At 42.9% G+C, this 23,188-nt stretch overlaps 1 protein-coding gene, 11 non-coding genes and 1 pseudogene across 12 annotated transcripts; 2 read left to right on the top strand and 11 right to left on the bottom strand.

The window, feature by feature from the left end:
* Positions 1-155: 155 nt before the first annotated feature.
* Positions 156-274, bottom strand: LOC148188560 (5S ribosomal RNA). The gene has a single exon (XR_015777815.1). It is a non-coding gene; the product is annotated as a 5S ribosomal RNA (ribosomal RNA).
* A 519-nt stretch (positions 275-793) lies between these two features.
* On the bottom strand, positions 794-912 carry LOC148188559 (5S ribosomal RNA). Its single transcript, XR_015777814.1, has one exon. It is a non-coding gene; the product is annotated as a 5S ribosomal RNA (ribosomal RNA).
* A 699-nt stretch (positions 913-1,611) lies between these two features.
* On the bottom strand, positions 1,612-1,730 carry LOC148188558 (5S ribosomal RNA; annotated as a pseudogene).
* Positions 1,731-2,248: 518 nt separating this feature from the next.
* Positions 2,249-2,367, bottom strand: LOC148188557 (5S ribosomal RNA). The gene has a single exon (XR_015777821.1). It is a non-coding gene; the product is annotated as a 5S ribosomal RNA (ribosomal RNA).
* Positions 2,368-2,944: 577 nt separating this feature from the next.
* LOC121940733 (5S ribosomal RNA) lies at positions 2,945-3,063 on the bottom strand. Its single transcript, XR_006105680.1, has one exon. It is a non-coding gene; the product is annotated as a 5S ribosomal RNA (ribosomal RNA).
* A 577-nt stretch (positions 3,064-3,640) lies between these two features.
* Positions 3,641-3,759, bottom strand: LOC148188556 (5S ribosomal RNA). Its single transcript, XR_015777813.1, has one exon. It is a non-coding gene; the product is annotated as a 5S ribosomal RNA (ribosomal RNA).
* A 584-nt stretch (positions 3,760-4,343) lies between these two features.
* Positions 4,344-4,462, bottom strand: LOC148188555 (5S ribosomal RNA). The gene has a single exon (XR_015777812.1). It is a non-coding gene; the product is annotated as a 5S ribosomal RNA (ribosomal RNA).
* A 584-nt stretch (positions 4,463-5,046) lies between these two features.
* LOC148188554 (5S ribosomal RNA) lies at positions 5,047-5,165 on the bottom strand. The gene has a single exon (XR_015777811.1). It is a non-coding gene; the product is annotated as a 5S ribosomal RNA (ribosomal RNA).
* Positions 5,166-5,749: 584 nt separating this feature from the next.
* LOC148188553 (5S ribosomal RNA) lies at positions 5,750-5,868 on the bottom strand. The gene has a single exon (XR_015777810.1). It is a non-coding gene; the product is annotated as a 5S ribosomal RNA (ribosomal RNA).
* A 584-nt stretch (positions 5,869-6,452) lies between these two features.
* Positions 6,453-6,571, bottom strand: LOC148188552 (5S ribosomal RNA). Its single transcript, XR_015777809.1, has one exon. It is a non-coding gene; the product is annotated as a 5S ribosomal RNA (ribosomal RNA).
* A 1,653-nt stretch (positions 6,572-8,224) lies between these two features.
* On the top strand, positions 8,225-8,334 carry trnal-caa (transfer RNA leucine (anticodon CAA)). The gene is made up of 2 exons: positions 8,225-8,262; positions 8,289-8,334. It is a non-coding gene; the product is annotated as a tRNA-Leu (tRNA).
* Positions 8,335-9,012: 678 nt separating this feature from the next.
* LOC121938748 (5S ribosomal RNA) lies at positions 9,013-9,131 on the top strand. Its single transcript, XR_006106266.1, has one exon. It is a non-coding gene; the product is annotated as a 5S ribosomal RNA (ribosomal RNA).
* Positions 9,132-10,300: 1,169 nt separating this feature from the next.
* LOC121948640 (uncharacterized) lies at positions 10,301-22,652 on the bottom strand. The gene is made up of 6 exons (XM_088083528.1): positions 22,344-22,652; positions 19,050-19,160; positions 18,850-18,959; positions 17,336-17,519; positions 16,134-16,210; positions 10,301-15,494 (listed from the first exon to the last, which is right to left on the bottom strand). Exons 1-6 carry the CDS (start codon positions 22,540-22,542, stop codon positions 11,265-11,267), a joined length of 4,911 nt encoding a protein of 1,636 aa, XP_087939654.1. The 5' UTR covers positions 22,543-22,652; the 3' UTR covers positions 10,301-11,264.
* Between the last annotated feature and the right edge of the window lie 536 nt (positions 22,653-23,188).

Here is a 23,188-nt window from a genome sequence, read left to right as displayed (position 1 = left end):
TTCATTTACTACTGTATATCAGCATTTATTGATTGATTGATTTTTTCAGTGGTAATTTTGTAGCCTCCTCACCATATTGCTTGTTGTGTGCTCTGTCTCCGTTAGATGAGCAGCAGCACCCTCTGCTGGTGAAAAGTGAAAAGTGAAAAGTAAAAAGCTTACAGCACCGGGTATTCCCAGGCGGTCTCCCATCCAAGTACTGACCCGGCCCGACCCTGCTTAGCTTCCGAGATCGGACGAGATCGGGCGTGTTCAGAGTGGTATGGCCGTAAGCGACAGCACAGGAGACACACCACCTATTTATAGTTGTTTAATACAACCAGTTTCCAAATTGTGATCTGAATCCATCAAACACGTGTCATGCTGTGAGTGCAGCCTGACAAAGCTTGTTTTAAAGGTTTAAACGTTTCTGATACCTTGTAGCGAAATTACACGGTCAAAGTCTGCTTTAGTTTAAAGTCCCAAAGCTCCGGGACACACTGCCTATAAATATCAGAGACGCCACCTCGCTAAATATTTCCTACAAGGAAACTAAAAACTTATCTCTTCTCTTCAGCCTTTAACTAGCTCTGACTTAACTGTTTTGCATTTTGCTTCGCACTTAAGGCAGTTGTGCACCTCTTTAAAAAGTTACATTTTCCTTTTTTCATGCATTTATACACAATTTTTTGCTTTACTTTTTATCAGTATTATCTCAATGGGTTTGATTTTCCATCTTTCCATCTGTCTCCGTTAGATGAGCAGCAGCACCCTCTGCTGGTGAAAAGTGAAAAGTGAAAAGTGAAAAGTAAAAAGCTTACAGCACCGGGTATTCCCAGGCGGTCTCCCATCCAAGTACTGACCCGGCCCGACCCTGCTTAGCTTCCGAGATCGGACGAGATCGGGCGTGTTCAGAGTGGTATGGCCGTAAGCGACAGCAAAGGAGACACACCACCTATTTATAGTTGTTTAATACAACCGCTTTCCAAATTGGGATCTCTGTGGCCAAAGTTTGTTATATATTCTTTGAATTGTAAACAAACACAAAATGGCATTATGAGGCTAAATCCAACAAACACGTGCTATGCTGTGAGTGCAGCCTGACAAAGCTTGTTTTAAACGTTTAAACGTTTCTGATACCTTGTAGCGAAATTACACGGTCAAAGTCTGCTTTAGTTTAAAGTCCCAAAGCTCCGGGACACACTGCCTATAAATATCAGAGACGCCACCTCGCTAAATATTTCCTACAAGGAAACTAAAAACTTATCTCTTCTCTTCAGCCTTTAACTAGCTCTGACTTAACTGCTTTGCATTTCGCTTCGCACTTAAGGCAGTTGTGCACCTCTTTAAAATGTTACATTTTCCTTTTTTCATGCATTTATACACAATTTTTTGCTTTACTTTTTATCAGTATTATCTCAATGGGTTTGATTTTCCATCTTAAATGATTTTGCTGTGCTAAATAATTTAAGGTGCTTTTCATTTACTACTGTATATCAGCATTTATTGATTGATTGATTTTTTCAGTGGTAATTTTGTAGCCTCCTCACCATATTGCTTGTTGTGTGCTCTGTCTCCGTTAGATGAGCAGCAGCACCCTCTGCTGGTGAAAAGTGAAAAGTGAAAAGTAAAAGCTTATTGCACCAGGTATTTCCAGACAGTCTCCCATCCAAGTACTGACCCGGCCCGACCCTGCTTAGCTTCCGAGATCGGACGAGATCGGGCGTGTTCAGAGTGGTATGGCCGTAAGCGACAGCACAGGAGACACACCACCTATTTATAGTTGTTTAATACAACCAGTTTCCAAATTGTGATCTGAATCCATCAAACACGTGTCATGCTGTGAGTGCAGCCTGACAAAGCTTGTTTTAAAGGTTTAAACGTTTCTGATACCTTGTAGCGAAATTACACGGTCAAAGTCTGCTTTAGTTTAAAGTCCCAAAGCTCCGGGACACGCTGCCTATGAATATCAGAGACGCCACCTCGCTAAATATTTTCTACAAGGAAACTAAAAACTTATCTCTTCTCTTCAGCCTTTAACTAGCTCTGACTTAACTGTTTTGCATTTTGCTTCGCACTTAAGGCAGTTGTGCACCTCTTTAAAATGTAACATTATTCTTTTTTCATGCATCTATACACAATTTTTGCTTTACTTTTTATCAGTATTATCTCAATGGGTTTGATTTTCCATCTTTCCATCTGTCTCCGTTAGATGAGCAGCAGCACCCTCTGCTGGTGAAAAGTGAAAAGTGAAAAGTGAAAAGTAAAAAGCTTACAGCACCGGGTATTCCCAGGCGGTCTCCCATCCAAGTACTGACCCGGCCCGACCCTGCTTAGCTTCCGAGATCGGACGAGATCGGGCGTGTTCAGAGTGGTATGGCCGTAAGTGACAGCACAGGAGACACACGGCCTATTTATAGTTGCTTAATACAACCGCTTCCCAAATTGGGATCTCTGTGGCCAAAGTTTGTTATATATTCTTTGAATTGTAAACAAACACAAAATGGCATTATGAGGCTAAATCCATCAAACACGTGTCATGCTGTGAGTGCAGCCTGACAAAGCTTGTTTTAAACGTTTAAACGTTTCTGATACCTTGTAGCGAAATTACACGGTCAAAGTCTGCTTTAGTTTAAAGTCCCAAAGCTCCGGGACACACTGCCTATGAATATCAGAGACGCCACCTCGCTAAATATTTTCTACAAGGAAACTAAAAACTTATCTCTTCTCTTCAGCCTTTAACTAGCTCTGACTTAACTGTTTTGCATTTTGCTTCGCACTTAAGGCAGTTGTGCACCTCTTTAAAATGTTACATTTTCCTTTTTTCATGCATTTATACACAATTTTTTGCTTTACTTTTTATCAGTATTATCTCAATGGGTTTGATTTTCCATCTTTCCATCTGTCTCCGTTAGATGAGCAGCAGCACCCTCTGCTGGTGAAAAGTGAAAAGTGAAAAGTAAAAAGCTTACAGCACCGGGTATTCCCAGGCGGTCTCCCATCCAAGTACTGACCCGGCCCGACCCTGCTTAGCTTCCGAGATCGGACGAGATCGGGCGTGTTCAGAGTGGTATGGCCGTAAGCGACAGCACAGGAGACACACCACCTATTTATAGTTGTTTAATACAACCGCTTTCCAAATTGTGATCTCTGTGGCCAAAGTTTGTCATATATTCTTTGAATTGTAAACAAACACAAAATGGCATTATGAGGCTAAATCCAACAAACACGTGCTATGCTGTGAGTGCAGCCTGACAAAGCTTGTTTTAAAGGTTTAAACGTTTCTCATACCTTGTAGCGAAATTACACGGTCAAAGTCTGCTTTAGTTTAAAGTCCCAAAGCTCTGGGACACACTGCCTATAAATATCAGAGACGCCACCTCGCTAAATATTTCCTACAAGGAAACTAAAAACTTATCTCTTCTCTTCAGCCTTTAACTAGCTCTGACTTAACTGTTTTGCATTTTGCTTCGCACTTAAGGCAGTTGTGCACCTCTTTAAAATGTTACATTTTCCTTTTTTCATGCATTTATACACAATTTTTTGCTTTACTTTTTATCAGTATTATCTCAATGGGTTTGATTTTCCATCTTTCCATCTGTCTCCGTTAGATGAGCAGCAGCACCCTCTGCTGGTGAAAAGTGAAAAGTGAAAAGTAAAAAGCTTACAGCACCGGGTATTCCCAGGCGGTCTCCCATCCAAGTACTGACCCGGCCCGACCCTGCTTAGCTTCCGAGATCGGACGAGATCGGGCGTGTTCAGAGTGGTATGGCCGTAAGCGACAGCACAGGAGACACACGGCCTATTTATAGTTGCTTAATACAACCGCTTCCAAAATTGGGATCTCTGTGGCCAAAGTTTGTTATATATTCTTTGAATTGTAAACAAACACAAAATGGCATTATGAGGCTAAATCCAACAAACACGTGCTATGCTGTGAGTGCAGCCTGACAAAGCTTGTTTTAAACGTTTAAACGTTTCTCATACCTTGTAGCGAAATTACACGGTCAAAGTCTGCTTTAGTTTAAAGTCCCAAAGCTCCGGGACACACTGCCTATAAATATCAGAGACGCCACCTCGCTAAATATTTTCTACAAGGAAACTAAAAACTTATCTCTTCTCTTCAGCCTTTAACTAGCTCTGACTTAACTGCTTTGCATTTCGCTTTGCACTTAAGGCAGTTGTGCACCTCTTTAAAATGTTACATTTTCCTTTTTTCATGCATTTATACACAATTTTGTGCTTTACTTTTTATCAGTATTATCTCAGTGGGTTTTATTTTCCATCTTTCCATCTGCCTCCGTTAGATGAGCAGCAGCACCCTCTGCTGGTGAAAGGTGAAAAGTGAAAAGTGAGAAGTAAAAAGCTTACAGCACCGGGTATTCCCAGGCGGTCTCCCATCCAAGTACTGACCCGGCCCGACCCTGCTTAGCTTCCGAGATCGGACGAGATCGGGCGTGTTCAGAGTGGTATGGCCGTAAGCGACAGCAAAGGAGACACACCACCTATTTATAGTTGTTTAATACAACCGCTTTCCAAATTGTGATCTCTGTGGCCAAAGTTTGTCATATATTCTTTGAATTGTAAACAAACACAAAATGGCATTATGAGGCTAAATCCAACAAACACGTGCTATGCTGTGAGTGCAGCCTGACAAAGCTTGTTTTAAACGTTTAAACATTTCTCATACCTTGTAGCGAAATTACACGGTCAAAGTCTGCTTTAGTTTAAAGTCCCAAAGCTCCGGGACACACTGCCTATAAATATCAGAGACGCCACCTCGCTAAATATTTCCTGCAAGGAAACTAAAAACTTATCTCTTCTCTTCAGCCTTTAACTAGCTCTGACTTAACTGTTTTGCATTTTGCTTCGCACTTAAGGCAGTTGTGCACCTCTTTAAAAAGTTACATTTTCCTTTTTTCATGCATTTATACACAATTTTGTGCTTTACTTTTTATCAGTATTATCTCAATGGGTTTGATTTTCCATCTTTCCATCTGTCTCCGTTAGATGAGCAGCAGCACCCTCTGCTGGTGAAAAGTGAAAAGTGAAAAGTGAAAAGTAAAAAGCTTACAGCACCGGGTATTCCCAGGCGGTCTCCCATCCAAGTACTGACCCGGCCCGACCCTGCTTAGCTTCCGAGATCGGACGAGATCGGGCGTGTTCAGAGTGGTATGGCCGTAAGCGACAGCAAAGGAGACACACCACCTATTTATAGTTGTTTAATACAACCGCTTTCCAAATTGGGATCTCTGTGGCCAAAGTTTGTTATATATTCTTTGAATTGTAAACAAACACAAAATGGCATTATGAGGCTAAATCCAACAAACACGTGCTATGCTGTGAGTGCAGCCTGACAAAGCTTGTTTTAAAGGTTTAAACGTTTCTGATACCTTGTAGCGAAATTACACGGTCAAAGTCTGCTTTAGTTTAAAGTCCCAAAGCTCCGGGACACACTGCCTATAAATATCAGAGACGCCACCTCGCTAAATATTTTCTACAAGGAAACTAAAAACTTATCTCTTCTCTTCAGCCTTTAACTAGCTCTGACTTAACTGCTTTGCATTTCGCTTTGCACTTAAGGCAGTTGTGCACCTCTTTAAAATGTTACATTTTCCTTTTTTCATGCATTTATACACAATTTTGTGCTTTACTTTTTATCAGTATTATCTCAATGGGTTTGATTTTCCATCTTTCCATCTGTCTCCGTTAGATGAGCAGCAGCACCCTCTGCTGGTGAAAAGTGAAAAGTGAAAAGTGAAAAGTAAAAAGCTTACAGCACCGGGTATTCCCAGGCGGTCTCCCATCCAAGTACTGACCCGGCCCGACCCTGCTTAGCTTCCGAGATCGGACGAGATCGGGCGTGTTCAGAGTGGTATGGCCGTAAGCGACAGCACAGGAGACACACGGCCTATTTATAGTTGCTTAATACAACCGCTTCCCAAATTGGGATCTCTGTGGCCAAAGTTTGTTATATATTCTTTGAATTGTAAACAAACACAAAATGGCATTATGAGGCTAAATCCATCAAACACGTGTCATGCTGTGAGTGCAGCCTGACAAAGCTTGTTTTAAAGGTTTAAACGTTTCTGATACCTTGTAGCGAAATTACACGGTCAAAGTCTGCTTTAGTTTAAAGTCCCAAAGCTCCGGGACACACTGCCTATAAATATCAGAGACGCCACCTCGCTAAATATTTCCTACAAGGAAACTAAAAACTTATCTCTTCTCTTCAGCCTTTAACTAGCTCTGACTTAACTGCTTTGCATTTTGCTTCGCACTTAAGGCAGTTGTGCACCTCTTTAAAATGTTACATTTTCCTTTTTTCATGCATTTATACACAATTTTGTGCTTTACTTTTTATCAATATTATCTCAGTGGGTTTTATTTTCCATCTTTCCATCTGCCTCCGTTAGATGAGCAGCAGCACCCTCTGCTGGTGAAAAGTGAAAAGTGAAAAGTGAAAAGTAAAAAGCTTACAGCACCGGGTATTCCCAGGCGGTCTCCCATCCAAGTACTGACCCGGCCCGACCCTGCTTAGCTTCCGAGATCGGACGAGATCGGGCGTGTTCAGAGTGGTATGGCCGTAAGCGACAGCAAAGGAGACACACCACCTATTTATAGTTGTTTAATACAACCGCTTTCCAAATTGGGATCTCTGTGGCCAAAGTTTGTTGTATTATTCTTTGAATTGTAAACAAACACAAAATGGCATTATGAGGCTAAATCCAACAAACACGTGCTATGCTGTGAGTGCAGCCTGACAAAGCTTGTTTTAAAGGTTTAAACGTTTCTGATACCTTGTAGCGAAATTACACGGTCAAAGTCTGCTTTAGTTTAAAGTCCCAAAGCTCCGGGACACACTGCCTATAAATATCAGAGACGCCACCTCGCTAAATATTTCCTACAAGGAAACTAAAAACTTATCTCTTCTCTTCAGCCTTTAACTAGCTCTGACTTAACTGCTTTGCATTTCGCTTCGCACTTAAGGCAGTTGTGCACCTCTTTAAAATGTTACATTTTCCCTTTTTCCTTAATTTCCCGCATTGCTACACAATTTTAGCTTTACCTTTTATTGGTATTATCTCAATGGGTTTTATTTTCCAGCTTAAGTTATGCAAGCTGTGTATTCCACTTTAAATCCTTATTTTTATCTCACTTTTACTAGTATTATCAAGAGGTTTCATCCATGTGAAGATGAATTCTGTGTTTTATATTCTTATTTTATCTTATCTAATGTAATTTTGTGGGTTTTATTATTTCTTTTTGCCCTCTAAGTCTTTTCAAGAGAAGCACTCGGTGTATGTTTTTACTTGTTTTTGTTGTAAAGCATGATGGGCTGTATTTGTCTTATGAAAGGTGCTTTTTACATATAAAGTGTAGTATTAGTATTAAAATGACTAAAGTGACATGTCTGACTGGTGGCCATGGCAGACATGTTTTGGCTATATAAAGGTGGGGCTAATCCATACACTAGTGGGGCTCAGACCAATTTCTAATTTTCGATATGAATGCATGAAAAGTAACCAGAAATAATACATGGACTGAGATGATTAGCTACTTTAGGATGATTGCACTGACTCCTTTTTCACACGCAGCACCAACCGCATTAGACGCGGACACACTATTCCGCGGGCAATTATACACACACACACACACACACACACAGATTTAAACTCACTGGCTCTGGCAGGTAAAGGAAGCGGGCTCCTCTCTGACCTGTTCCTCCTAAGGTGTGGATGGAAAAGTTATCCAACATGCCCGGCACATTTTCTGTCCATTTTGACATTTCAATTTCCAAACTTAAACTCGGTTAGCTTGCCTGCTAGCTAGTTTTTAAGGCGATAAACTAGCCGGTAAAGGCGCAGCCGCATGCGAGTGAGGTCACTATGCCCCGCCCCCACAGCTGTATCCAGATTTTACTATAATACATCACTGACCTCACGTCAGTGATAATTAACGCTGATTACCAACAAGGAAATTTAATGAATGAAGGGCGATTCTACTCCTGAACTGGGATCAGTTTAATGCTGCAGAGGCGCTGTTGGACGTTTTCAGCCAGAGAGCAAAGTGTACCGGCAAACATATAAGAAAATTAAAGGAGTAGATATGGCACTTTTCGTACTCACATCAGCTCAAATGAGTTATAAAAGATAATTGTCACAAAAACAACAAAAAAAACTATAGTTGTAAACTCTTCTGAGAAGCAGTCAAACAGGCTTCTGACCGTCTAACAGGCACAATTGTCAGGATGGCCGAGCGGTCTAAGGCGCCAGACTCAAGGTACAAAACCTTCCTATGAATGGGACTTCTGGTCTCCGAATGGAGGCGTGGGTTCGAATCCCACTTCTGACAATACCTTTTTCTTTAAAATGTGATACAATAAATATCCGAGTTACAACTATCCAGATCAGGGCTGGTGATAAACATGCTTGTTCGCTCGGACTGTGGCTTTGCTGCCGTCTTAAGTGTCACTACGCTTCATTGATTCATGAGCAATACACCAGACAGTTACAGATCTATGATGATGTAAAGATATGGAAAATATATTATGTTTCTTTTTTAACTAATGTACATCAATAGAACAACGCCCCCCAAAAGCACTTAAACATGCATCTCAGTGGTATAATACTTATTTTCTGTGTATTTCTACTCCTGAGGAGACCTTTCTAGCCGGCTAATACATTTATTTGACAGAGACATGTTATTAGTTCCATTAAAGATTCAGATTTTGTCACAAATTATTGCTGTTGTTATTCGTATCAATACTATATATTATTATATAATATTATTAGTTTTATTATATTTATTTAGCCATAAATTCCTTTTTACCATAGTGCTATGAATCGTTAATAGCGTGTTGTCATTTATAATTACTTTGTGTTTTTCTTCAGTGATTGTTTTTGGCTATACCGCCCTGAAAACGCCCGATCTCGTCTGATCTCAGACGCAAAGAAGAAAGCACAGAAAATACAATTTGGAAATCAGTTGTATTACACAACTATAAATAGGTCGTGTGTCTCCTTTGCTGTCGCTTACGGCCATACCACTCTGAACACGCCCGATCTCGTCCGATCTCGGAAGCTAAGCAGGGTCGGGCCGGGTCAGTACTTGGATGGGAGACCGCCTGGGAATACCCGGTGCTGTAAGCTTTTTACTTTTCACTTTTCACTTTTCACCAGCAGAGGGTGCTGCTGCTCATCTAACGGAGACAGAGCACACAACAAGCAATATGGTGAGGAGGCTACAAAATTACCACTGAAAAAATCAATCAATCAATAAATGCTGATATACAGTAGTAAATGAAAAGCACCTTAAATTATTTAGCACAGCAAAATCATTTAAGATGGAAAATTAAACCCATTGAGATAATACTATTAAAAAGTAAAGCACAAAATTGTGTATAAATGCATGAAAAAAGGAAAATGTAACATTTTAAAGAGGTGCACAACTGCCTTAAGTGCGAAGCAAAATGCAAAACAGTTAAGTCAGAGCTAGTTAAAAGCTGAAAAGAAGAGGTAAGTTTTTTGTTTCCATGTAAAAGATATTTAGCGAGGTGGCGTCTGATATTTATAGGCAGTGTGTCCCGGAGCTTTGGGACTTTAAACTTTAAACTAAAGCAGACTTTGACCATGTAATTTCGCTACAAGGTATCAGAAGTAAAATAAATCAATCAAATAAAAATGGAAGTCATGCATTCAGAGATGAATGAATGACTAAATGTTATTAAATTAACATAGAACTAACATATCTAACTTTGCTGTAAAGCAGGGTTGATTTGCAAAATATTAAAATGATACAAATAAAATTATTATTTCATCATTTGAAACCTGTGAAATAATGGCTTGATTTCTTTAAAAATAACATGGGAAAAATACAATAAGCAACAATACAAGACATGACCCAAAAAATAGGCTACAAGAAAATAATGTGAAATTTAAAATAGAAGTAAATAGAAAAGAAAAGAAAGAAAAGAAAATACAAGAAAAGAAAAACCTGACCTAGAAAAAAGCATCATAAATCATATGCTGCATAATCAAATGCTGATATACAATAGTAACTAACTACTGTTAGCTACTCACTTTTCACTAGCAGAGGGTGCTGCTGATAGGAAACAGCACAGGTACCCAGGATTTAGGGAGGATGCAAAATTACCTAATAATAGCATAATGAAATGCTTAAACACAATAAAATGCTGAAATAGTGAAGTAAATAACCTCAAATAATTTCAAAAAGATAAAACAGATACATACAAAAGGTAATTATACAGGCATGCATGCATACATTAATGAATAAATAAATATCAGTAAATAAATTCATCTATATTTCCTGCATTTCTGGTCCATGTTTATTTTGCAAAGGTAACGACTTAAAACTGTAAAACACTTTTGACTGGGAAATGTGTTATTTAAAATACCCTCTTGCTCCAAAGAGACAATTTTCAGTTTTATGACTGAAAAATATACTATAACCTTTCATGAAAATAAACAGTTTTTTTTATAGAATCGCTTTTATATCTTTTTATACTTTCATTCTGTCTTGATCCTTATGTTTACTGTTCTGATTCTTTTCTTTGTATTACTGGTAGGCTATGGTTTTTTTTTCTACTTAACATGTTTTATTTGTAACATACTTTGATCTTTTAATTCTACCTTCATTTCTGTCTGGCCATAGACACTATTAAGATCTGATGAGCAGTGGTTTCAAATTTGAGAAAACAGCTTTAGTAGTAGGAGAAAAAAAATGAAGTAACTGGTCTCAATCAACTGGTCTTTTCAGCTATTTTTTACTACTGCACATTTTAAAATATCATTTAACCTAATGAGATTGCACCTTAACTTCCTGCTTGTTTTTAATTCACTTCAGTATGTAATTTAAGTGTCTGTAAAAATTAAAATGTAGATCTTGCTTTAGTGCATTTTAGACTGTCTCCCAAACATCACAGTGGTAAAGTTTCAAAGAGTCCAGTAGCTCAGAAACATTTTGAATGTCAGCTGGAAGAAAAAAAAACAAAAAACAAAAGAGTTAGTTGGAAAAATAATGAGTTGGTTTGGTGACAAAAAAAAGTTGACACTCAAGAATCTCTCTGGTTCAAGTTATGTTTTTCTACCTGTGGAAATTGCAAGGTTGTGAGGAGAAGGGCAAATTAAACGCGCAACCAAATTTGGCCTATGATTTTATGTGAATTATAACTATTGGTTATTTTCGTGAATCGCACTATTTTTTTAAAACCGTTCCACATAGCAGAAATGTGATGAAGATGCATGTTAGAGTGGAAATGAATCTCAGTGAATAGAACAAACACATTTTATTATTATATTTTTTTTCACATTAAAGTTAAAGCTCATCTTTAATTCTGCAGCTGTGCAATATAAATAGTCTACTAGCCACCAGCTGTAGTGGTGGACGAGGCGCCGGTCGTAGTGGTGGACGAGACCCCCGTGGTAGTCGTTGAGGAGGCCCCGGTCGTGGTGGTGGACGAGGCTCCCGTGGTGGTTGTCGAGGCTCCCGTGGTAGTCGTCGAGGAGGCCCCGGTCGTGGTGGTGGACGAGACTCCCGTGGTGGTTGTCGAGGAGGCCCCGGTCGTGGTGGTGGACGAGGCTCCCGTGGTGGTTGTCGAGGAGGCGCCGGTCGTGGTGGTGGATGAAGCCCCCGTGGTAGTCGTCGAGGAGGCGCCGGTCGTGGTGGTGGACGAGACCCCCGTGGTAGTCGTCGAGGAGGCCCCGGTCGTGGTGGTGGACGAGGCTCCCGTGGTGGTCGTCGAAGAGGCCCCGGTCGTGGTGGTGGATGAGGCTCCCGTGGTAGTGGTTGAAGAGGCTCCCGTGGTGGTCGTCGACGAGGCGCCGGTCGTGGTGGTGGACGAGGCTCCCGTGGTGGTCGTCGAAGAGGCACCGGTCGTGGTGGTGGACGAGGCTCCCGTGGTGGTCGTCGAAGAGGCACCGGTCGTGGTGGTGGAGGAGGCCCCCGTGGTGGTCGTCGAGGAGGCGCCGGTTGTGGTCGTCGAGGAGGCCCCGGTCGTGGTGGTGGACGAGGCTCCCGTGGTGGTTGTCGAAGAGGCGCCGGTCGTGGTGGTGGACGAGGCGCCGGTCGTGGTGGTGGACGAGGCCCCGGTCGTGGTGGTGGACGAGGCGCCGGTCGTGGTGGTGGACGAGGCCCCGGTCGTGGTGGTGGACGAGGCCCCGGTCGTGGTGGTGGACGACGCTCCCGTGGTAGTTGTTGAGGAGGCCCCGGTTGTGGTGGTGGACGAGGCCCCGGTCGTGGTGGTGGACGAGGCCCCCGTGGTAGTGGTTGAAGAGGCTCCTGTGGTAGTCGTCGAGGAGGCGCCGGTCGTGGTGGTGGACGAAGCCCCCGTGGTAGTCGTCGAGGAGGCGCCGGTCGTGGTGGTGGACGAGACCCCCGTGGTAGTCGTCGAGGAGGCCCCGGTCGTGGTGGTAGAGGAGGCCCCCGTGGTGGTCGTCGAGGAGGCACCGGTCGTGGTGGTTGAAGAGGCCCCGGTTGTGGTGGTGGAGGAGGCCCCGGTTGTGGTGGTGGAGGAGGCCCCGGTTGTAGTGGTGGAGGAGGCCCCGGTTGTGGTGGTGGAGGAGGCCCCCGTGGTAGTCGTCGAGGAGGCTCCCGTGGTAGTGGTTGAAGAGGCTCCTGTGGTAGTGGTCGAGGAGGCCCCGGTCGTGGTGGTGGACGAGGCTCCCGTGGTGGTCGTCGAAGAGGCACCGGTCGTGGTGGTGGAGGAGGCCCCTGCGGTGGTCGTTGAGGAGGCGCCGGTCGTGGTGGTGGACGAGGCTCCCGTGGTGGTTGTCGAAGAGGCGCCGGTCGTGGTGGTGGACGAGGCCCCCGTGGTGGTGGTGGATGACGCTCCCGTGGTAGTTGTTGAGGAGGCCCCGGTTGTGGTGGTGGACGAGGCCCCCGTGGTGGTCGTTGAGGAGGCGCCGGTCGTGGCGGTGGATGAGGCTCCCGTGGTGGTCGTCGAGGAGGCGCCGGTCGTGGTGGTGGACGGGGCTCCCGTGGTGGTCGTCGAAGAGGCGCCGGTCGTGGTGGTGGACGAGGCCCCCGTGGTGGTCGTCGAGGAGGCGCCGGTCGTGGTGGTGGACGAGGCCCCCGTGGTAGTCGTCGAGGAGGCCCCGGTCGTGGTGGTAGAGGAGGCCCCCGTGGTGGTCGTCGAGGAGGCGCCGGTTGTGGTCGTTGAGGAGGCGCCGGTCGTGGTGGTGGACGAGGCTCCCGTGGTGGTTGTCGAAGAGGCGCCGGTCGTGGTGGTGGACGAGGCTCCCGTGGTGGTCGTCGAGGAGGCGCCGGTCGTGGTGGTGGACGAGGCTCCCGTGGTGGTCGTCGAGGAGGCGCCGGTCGTGGTGGTGGACGGGGCTCCCGTGGTGGTCGTCGAAGAGGCGCCAGTCGTGGTGGTGGACGAGGCTCCCGTGGTGGTTGTCGAGGAGGCCCCGGTCGTGGTGGTGGACGAGGCTCCCGTGGTGGTGGTTGAAGAGGCCCCCGTGGTAGTCGTCGAGGAGGCCCCTGTGGTAGTCGTCGAGGAGGCCCCTGTGGTAGTCGTCGAGGAGGCCCCTGTGGTAGTCGTCGAGGAGGCCCCGGTCGTGGTGGTGGACGAGGCTCCCGTGGTGGTCGTCGAAGAGGCGCCGGTCGTGGTGGTGGACGAAGCCCCCGTGGTAGTCGTTGAGGAGGCGCCGGTCGTGGTGGTGGATGAGGCTCCCGTGGTGGTCGTCGAGGAGGCCCCGGTCGTGGCGGTGGACGAGGCTCCCGTGGTGGTTGTCGAGGAGGCACCGGTCGTGGTGGTGGACGGGGCTCCCGTGGTGGTCGTCGAAGAGGCGCTGGTCGTGGTGGTGGACGAGGCTCCCGTGGTGGTCGTCGAAGAGGCTCCTGTAGTGGTCGTTGAGGAGGCGCTGGTCGTGGTGGTGGACGAGGCTCCCGTGGTGGTCGTTGAGGAGGCCCCGGTCGTGGTGGTGGATGAGGCTCCCGTGGTGGTCGTCGAGGAGGCGCCGGTCGTGGTGGTGGACGAGGCTCCCGTGGTGGTCGTCGAAGAGGCTCCTGTAGTGGTTGTTGAGGAGGTGCTGGTCGTGGTGGTGGACGAGGCTCCCGTGGTGGTCGTCGAGGAGGCCCCGGTCGTGGTGGTGGACGAGGCTCCCGTGGTGGTCGTCGAGGAGGCCCCGGTCGTGGTGGTGGACGAGGCTCCCGTGGTGGTCGCCGAAGAGGCGCCGGTCGTGGTGGTGGACGAGGCGCAGCGTGGTGGTGGACGAGGTGCCGGTCGCGGTGGTGGACGACGCTCCCGTGGTGGTCGTTGAGGAGCCACCGGTCGTGGTGGTGGACAAGGCTCCCGTGGTAGTGGTTGAAGAGGCTCCCGTGGTGGTCGTCGAGGAGGCACTGGTTGTGGTCATCGAGGAGGCCCCAGTCGTGATTGTGGACGAGGCTCCTATGGTAGTCGTCGAGGAGGCGCTTTTCGTGGAAGAGGCGCCGGTCGTGGTGGTGGATGAGGCCCCCGTGTTGGTCGTTGAGGAGGCCTCGGCTGTGGTGGTCGTCGAGGCTTCGATGGTGGTTGTCGAGGAGGCGCCAGTCGTGGTGGTGGAGCCAGACCGCGTCGTGGTGGTGGAGCCAGACCGCGTCGTGGTGGTGGAGCCAGACCGCGTCGTGGTGGTGGAGCCAGACCGCATCGTGGTGGTCGGGGTTCTGCTGGTGGTAGTCGAGCCAACGATGGTGGTGGAGGCAGAGCCAGTGGTGGAGGAGGGGCTCTTAGTAGTCACTGAGCCAGTGCCTGTTGTGGTGGACGAAACGCCGGCATTTGCTGTTGAGCGGGCACCAGTGGTATCCGAGCTGGCTCTGACGGTGGTGGAGGGTCTGGCAGAAGATGTAGTAATGGTGGTTGTTGTGGCAGGTGGCGTTGTGGTAGAGGATCTGGTGGTTGATGATGCAGCCGTAGAGGCGAGCGTTGTTGGAGTAGAAACTGTAATCTCAATATCTATTCCTGTAAACGGCCCTTCAGGAATTTCAGCGAGTCCCCACAACTCAAAACCATCTGTATCATCAGGGTCCTCTGTTGCATCTGTGACCTCATTGGTAAGTGAGCTGACTGTCGTTGGGGCGGTTGTGGCCGTAACCTCATCAGTTCCTGAGCTGGATGTTGTCGTGGGTGTAGTATTTGGATCAAATTCATCATCAGGAACCTCTGCGAAGTCCCAAAGGCCGAATGAATCTAATCCGAAAGGGTCATCTGTTGCGGCTGTGTCCTCCTCAGTTCCCAAGGTTGCTGTGGTTATGACATCATTGGTTCCTGAGCTGGCCGTCGTCACTGTGGTTGTGAAATCATCAGTTCCTGAGCTGGCTGTTGTCGTGGGTGTAGTTTCTGGATCAAATTCATCATCAGGAATGTCTGCAAAGTCCCACAGGCCAAATGAATCTGGTTCCTCCAGAGATCTCCCAACACGACGCCTCCCAACCTTTGGAAACGTGGGAGAACAAGCTGCCACCATGGTGCTCAGTGTCCCAGTAGAGTCGACGTAAACCAGTTCAAAACCAGTATCCTGCGAACATTTATAGTGTTCATTTTTACGCTGACTTATTTAACCCACAGGGCCCGCTTTAAAATTACACTCCAATGATATTAATATCATACATCAATATTGTTTTCTACTTTTATTGGGCTGTTATAACCATCATCATTCCTAATCATAAATATCAAATATTGATAAATTTTCAGAATTTTAACCCTTTAAATGTGTTTTTTCCATGTCATGAGGCCACTATGTTTTTTTTTGTTTTGTTTTTTTTAAAAGGAAAATAATTATTTTCAATATATAACATGCCAAGTAGATTGATTTTTTTTCTTTAATTATCACAGCCTGGGATATGTCAAGGATTTGCAACAACACTGATGCACCCAGTGGAAAAAGCATCTATTTTCTCCATATGCTAAATATGACCAGAATGACACCAAGAAAAAAACTGCAGTTTCAATGGTGCATTTTCTTAACTTCTCAGTATGAATGAAACAATTTTGTTTAAACAGTGTATTTTAGACATATTGTAGGTGCTTATCACAAGTTTTGGCAAGACTGTGTACAGCCAAAAATGATACAAAAAAATGAAGAATGAAAGCACTTAAAATGCGCCAAATAGTCGCTGAGGCTTAACAATGCAAACATGTTTTGCTCCAGACTTACCTTGTCTGGTAACTTTGATATCTCCATGAACAAAGCATCAGGGGTCTTGCGCTGTGTCACTGGATGTCCTTTAAAATCTGCCAAAAGAGCAAACTTAAATCTCAGGTGCAAGTTCCTAATTGCAGCCGGCGATCTCATATTACAGTTAAAGGTTATGCTGCATTCATGTGATGTCGGAATCTCGTGATTTCCATGTTGGAAAGTCTTTCGTCCAATTTTGTTGTGTTCACGAGCTTTGAGATCGTATGCATGATGAGTCTTATTGCTAAGAGCATTTACACAAGAGGTTGACAGGTGTTTTCAGTATATTTATACACCGTTTACACTCTACATGGAAAGCAGTTAACATTAATACCATATTACATTTATTGCTTCTATTATTTTGTATCTTATGTTCTATTAAGTCGCATTCTTTGTATATGTAACTGTACTTGGCAATAAAACTAGATTCTGATTAACGTGATCAAAAATGTATATTTAATACGTGAATTAATTTATAAAAAACTACAATATTTCCAAGGACCACGTTAAGGTAGCATAAGCTAAACCATGTTTCTGAACACATTTGAGGTGACAAATGGACAACTCAGTAACAGAATCTTGTTTACATTCGATCAGTACTGCTTAATTTTACCGTTAGTCTTTTCGGCATCCGTTTTCACTGTACAGGACGCCCAATTTCTCGTCACAAACTGCTGCTATTACAGCTGAACACAGCACTACAATGCGTTTGTAAGATTATTTCTGGGGAGAAAAAGGCCGGACATTAACATTATCTTGATTGATACTCTATCAGCACTGCTCAGTTTTACCTTCTGATTGGATTTCGGTATGAGTTTGAGAGAGAAGAGGCTATATCTTTTGAAACATTTTTTTTCCTTTTTTTTTTTTTTTTAAACTGTGTTTACGGCATGGGTGGCGGGGAGAACGAAAATGCCAAGTACAGCCTGTAATTCGAGTAACAGCTCTGAGAGCCAGCAAGACACTTCCAGATGTCTTTTGTGTCAATTCACGTTGTCCAGTGGAGTTTTGCCTGGGCGATGGGGTATCTAGGCACTGGTTAGATTAGAGTAAAGTTTAACAAAAGGTCATTTTAGACATAGTAACTACCTTATCATGAAACAAAGGGTTGAAAATCATCTTAGTATCCCTTTAAGGAGTTGATTATTAATTTTAAATCAGTAACATTAAAGTGGCCTTACCGAGTGCTTTCACCTTCTTCACTTTTGATTCACGAGGGAGCTGCACAGTGACACGAGTTGCTGTACACGTCACCTGTGGCGATATCACTGGATTCTCACACACCGCTGTGCCCATCATGTCCTCCTGCAGCAGATGGTCGAAGTAATGCAGTTTCAATGAACGGGCACCAATTCCATCTCCAGTCTGGGGAAAGACAAAATTGTCATTAATTTAACCCTTAGGGCACACTTTATTACACACACTTGTATCGCTCTGTGCAAAAAAATACTGTTCAAAATCAAGCCTGGAAAATACATTATTATTTTCTACTTTTCATTGAATTGCATTTTTAACCAACATCTGACCTAATCAAAAATCCATTCATTCTCAGAACTTTAACCCTTTAAATGTCAGGTTTTTGTCAAAATTACTCTGTTTTCAGATGGAAAAAACAACAAAAATGTTTTTAAATATACTGCATGCTTAAGTAGATCATTTCTTGATTTACACAGCATGGAATATGTAGATGATTAGCAGCAATACGGATTTTAATTTGTGCGGTGTCAAATACATACTCATACCACTCTGCACAGAAATACATGCTTTTTAAAAAGTTAGCTATAAAAATAAACACATCAATTTGACTTTTTATTTTCACTGAGTTTATTTTTTAACCATCAGTCCAAAAAATAATAATATCAAATACTTTACTTTCAGAATGTCAATGATTTGCAGCAACATTAATTGTGACAGTGCACCTTATGTAAATTTTCTCTATATGCTGAATGTGGTAAGCCAAGTGTAACTTCAGATTTCTCGTCAAGTATAATCGTTTTGCCACTCGTCTTACAACAAAATAAGATAAACATACATTTTGCAGTACTTCAATTATTTTGACAAGCACTCCCTCACTATATTTTCAATACATGCCAGCCACATGGAGGTCACTCACTACACAGCAAACTTCCCAAACTAATAAATGATAAGTTATGAAAAAAGGCTTCAAGATTTTGTCAGTGATTTACAACAACAGCTGTCATTTAAAAAAAAATGATAAATGTGGTATTACTTTAAATTTCTTTAAAGTAATACCACACTTAACAAATCCCATGAAAAGATCAAAACCAGCGATGCATGTCTTCAATAGTATTTTCAACGATACTATCGTTTCTTACTGCAAATGTAAATGACTTACAAATATAAAGTTTCAATTATTAAAATAAAAAAATAAAACTAAGCCATTTTAAGAACTGGTCCGTCAAACAAAATAATTGTTTTGTTGGGGGCTGTTTTCAGCAGAGGATTTCAGATTGGGCAGGGCATAATGTGGCTGAATTTGATTCTATTTGATTTGATCTCATGTTATCAGGAGAACAAAAAACTTAATAAAAAGTACAAAATATCTAAGCAGATATGAAAACCATACTACATATTCTAGCACATTAAAATAAGTTAATGCATCAAATGCAACAAATCACTACTGGAGCTGGAGAATTAGTTCTCCTTGGTTGGGACAAAGAAACAAATATCGTACCTGTGATGCTGTGTAGCAGCCAGTATGGGGAAGCTTCACCAGCAACCACCACTTATAAATATGAACAGAACTGTGACACCCGTCAAGCAGCGACTTCAACCGAACACCATCTGTGGGGAAGATTTAACATCAGAACTTAACCATTCATTTTTCTGAAAAGGTAAAAAAAACAAACAAACAAGTGTATGAATCAAACTCACCCTCCAGACGCAGATTTGAGTATCGGATGAGTGAAAAGCGCAAGTAAAGTGCTTCTTTACTGCAGTGATACAGCGGCTGGCTGAACTCTGTCTCTGGATGTTTTCCACTTCCTGGAATAAAGAAAAAGAATTGATGACTGAAGATGAAAAATGATGCCTGGTGTTACAATGCAAAGTTTTTCTTTTTTTGGAAACAAACTTATTGGCTTTCTTGCAGAGAATAAGATCAGGGTGAGGTCAGATTACTCTGAAATGTAGTCATTTAACTGAATAATAATTACATAGTTTTTGTAATCAGCGATGTACTGTTAGATTACAAGGAATTACAAAATTAAGAGATGTAATTCAATCTAAATACTTTTGAATTACTTCAAAATCTAACACTGAGAATATTGCATTTTATACTAAATAATGGATGCAGCCATAAAGTTTGTTTTCTCTTTAACCATGTCAAAACATTTTACATTCAAATAAAAAGCATTTTGCAAAGAGCATTGTTATCATAAAGAGGTCTAATTATAAAATTTACCTAATATAAATATGTAATTTTTAAAAAAAGGATACTTGGGTAATACTTGACAATGCCGGTACGACTTAATTTGGCTTAAATTTCTTTTTTTCCAAAATGTAACCTGGGCAGACAAGTTATTTATAAAGAAAAGACATTTTTCATTTTTCAAAACTGACAACATAAACTAGGGCTGGGCGATTAATCAGATTTTAATTTCGATTACGATTTTGTCTTCCCTCGATTTTCAAAACAAGATTATCGAGATAATATGTGCAGCGTGATGAGTCTTACAATGTTGCTCCCGTTTTGTCTTGTTTTGTAAATCAAGCGCACTCTTTCCTCATGCTCCAAAGCCCAAAACATAGTTTCAACGCGTGTTGAAAACAGCGAGTCCCAGCGCGCTGTCTCTCTGGTTGTTTTCAAAGTTCTCATTTTGAATCCAGACAGCGCGTGCACCGAAGAATAGAGCACGAGCGTTAACGAGCACGAGCGGGGAGAGCAAACGTGAACGTGACGGTGATGGTGACGGTGACGGTGAGGCTGCAGCGAGAGGAGCGGAGAGTATGACGTGAAACGCGGCTGTGTGATATGTCAAACAGTTGAGGCTGTTTGACAGATAATAAATGCTACAACTCCGAAGGACTCGAGATATGTCCCCATGTCTTGTTCGTTAGCTGCTGATTAAAGTGACAGAAGTTAGTCCCGAAGTTAGCAAGCCAAGTTAGCCTCCCACTGGAAACTTACCAGGCCCCCTTAAGGTGGACTGTTAAGGTGGACCAGCTGTTCTCATTCTAAAACAGATAATGGAGAAATGTCTGTCTGGTGAGTTTCTCCTGAGTTAGTGAAACAATCATTGATCGTTTCTCAAAATTGATTTTGAGTACAGATGTTATTGATACAGAAACTTATGTATTGTTAAATTATATAAGTTGGGTTAGGTTTTATTATGTGGAAGTGAACAAACTACATTAATGTGCAAGTTGTGTTACAGCCCTGGCTACACCACAAAGTTTTCATTGTTTTTCAGTTCAAAGGACATCCAGTAAACACCCGAGTTAATGCTTAGTAACTGCATGATGTTCTGGAGGCCAGTGATTAGTCATGTTAAATAATCGTGATGTAAATATCAAAATCATGATTATTATTTTTGCCATAATTGAGCAGCCCTGACAAAAAACCTCAAAAGCATTGACCCATTAGACAGAAACTGTTGAAAAAAAAATTTTTCTGTTAAATTTTCAAATTTACAGCAGTCCTTGGACAAATGTGCAACCAATGTTTTTATCCCAAAAAAAAAAGAAAAAAAAATACACAAGACGTTCAAACAATGATATTTCATTAAAACCACTATTCTACGTGTCTCATATAAAATTTGGACTAACCATCCAGCAAGCATGACAAGATTGGGAAAAACTTTTTTTTCTTCAACTCCAGCATTTCATGTAAAATGTTTTAACTTTCACATATCAAAGGGTACACGTGCGCACGCGCACACACACGGGTCATGCATTTACCACAAGTGCAAATGACTCAGTAGCTCAAACAAGCTATTTGTAGCTTTGAGGTTAGTCAACACAATATTAATAATCAAAAAACAAAGTCTCACCTGATAAATAAAGAACAGTCCCTTACTGCGCTAAAATATTTTGCAGCTGTAAACTTCTGTTTCCAGGGAGACCTTTTACCTGGTTGCACCTGGAACCTCGGTGTCTCCATTTTATGTCGCATTTATTTCGACCCGGCATCACATTCGCTCGGCCGTGTAGCTTCTTTAGCTAATAATGTGATTTTTGTCGATGAGGCGTCGTGGTTTTTGTTCAAAGGTGGCACTAAATGATCCCACAAACTCGCCATGAAACCAGCGGTGGATGAGACGCTTCCTGACGGCGCGGCAGCGACCGTTGATCCGAATCAGGTTTGTTAGCTAACCGACTGGCTAACTGGTTAGCTTAGTTAGCCGCGAATATACGCACTTAGCGTTTGTAAGCTGTAACAACCAACCTTGTACCTTCGTTACTGCCCTTATTTCGGGCTTGTACTTTAATAGTAAAGTGTCTGTTTAACGCTAACTGCTAAAAAAATATTCCGAAATATTTCCCCCGCGCTAATGTTAGCAGGGCGCCGTTATTTTCCATAACGCTGAAGTAGCTTCCGATTCAGCAGTTTGAAAGTTACTTGCTCGGCTTTTTGCACCTCTTACTGCATGAAAGCACGTTGAACGTTTTAGGTAAAGCCTCAACATTGTTTGAAACGCATTTTCAAATTTATGAAACCTTAACTCCATTTGTAACATTATGAAAAAGGTAATTTTAATAGCTTTTATTATTTATTTTTTTTACAGATAGACCACATAAGACCAGGTCCAGAACATAAACCACTATATTTAGACTGGTAGTATCAAGACTAGATTATCCCAGAAAGGCTAAATGTTATTTAAAACGCTGTTCTAGATTTGTGAAACCTTTAATCTATTTGTGAAAATACAGAAATGGAGATTTCACTGCATTTTCCACATGTAGACCACATTACACCGGATGCAGATCAAAGCCACTATACTTGGATTTGGAACAATAATTTGGTTTCTAAACGACTTTTAGACTGCTTAAACTTTTTTAGCCCTAAAGTGAAGTAGATATGGGACTGAAAAGCACACAAAAAGCCTTTTCTTTATTTTAGACCTAAATGATTCATTGGTTAACTAATTAAAACTGTTTGGATGCACTTTAGACTGGTTAAACAAAGAAAACACGTGAGCAGCAGTTTGTTTGTTTTTGTTTTTTTACCTTGGAGATAATGCCAAATCGGTACATGAAAGCTGCGCAGTGTCCCGTCTTGTTGAGGCGCCTCGACAAGCTGCTCGCTGCCGTCATTAGCCTCGTCATTTCCGGTCAAACGTCCGTGTGCGTACCGCTGGCTCTTTGCGTTGTTGAGCTGGGCTAGTGTTAGACAGATGCAAACCCAAGCCATCAGTGCAGAAGCCATGGTAATGCTCCGACCGGACCGATGCGCTTCGGACCGATGTGCTGCTCTCTGCCACCACACCACAAAGAAACTGTCAGAAAAGCTTGAGCCGCCACATACCTGCGCCGTTAAATCTGGCCTATTAATCCTAATGAGGCACAGGTGTGTTGCAAGTGGAAGTGACGTAGGCGGCGGGAGGGTCAATATTTATCATACTGAAGAAGTATTGTGTCACCCAGTGCAACTGATCAGTTCAAGCACAGTCCTTTAAAAGAAAACAAGAAGACAAAGACATAAAATAATGCACTTACATAATAAGAGCACAATATGGTACGGGTATATGATAATTACTGTGTATGTCAATATGATTAACTCTTCATCTTTTTCATTTCTTTATTAAGAAACAAGTTTACGAACTATAATATTGTATAACATCACAAGACTGGTTCATAAAAGCAAAAAAAGAGGCATTGCACTTAATATAAGAGCATAATAAGAGCACAATATGGTGAGGTTAAATGAAAATTATTGTGTACATCATACCAATTTATATCCATTGTCCCCTGTTCAGACATTTGTCCACAGTTTTTATCCATGCAAGTCCAGATAATATAGATGTCCATCATTTATCCATTTTTGCAGATAAAGTTGAAGAATACCTCTTTTG

This window comes from Plectropomus leopardus, chromosome 10 (assembly GCF_026936395.1).
Source record: "Plectropomus leopardus strain MGB_pleo_1.0 chromosome 10, ASM2693639v1, whole genome shotgun sequence".
Lineage (NCBI taxonomy): Eukaryota > Metazoa > Chordata > Actinopteri > Perciformes > Serranidae > Plectropomus > Plectropomus leopardus.
Note: the sequence above shows the minus strand (reverse complement) of the source record. Positions and strands in the feature narration are given on the sequence as shown.

Coding starts and splice junctions, on each gene's coding strand:
- LOC121948640 (XM_088083528.1), bottom strand. CDS start 22,542: ATGGCTTCTGCACTGATGGCTTGGGTTTGCATCTGTCTAACACTAGCC. Junction 19,161..22,343: donor GATTTGGCATTATCTCCAAG/GTAAAAAAACAA, acceptor TCTTTATTCCAG/GAAGTGGAAAACATCCAGAG. Junction 17,520..18,849: donor GCTGCTACACAGCATCACAG/GTACGATATTTG, acceptor GTCTTTCCCCAG/ACTGGAGATGGAATTGGTGC.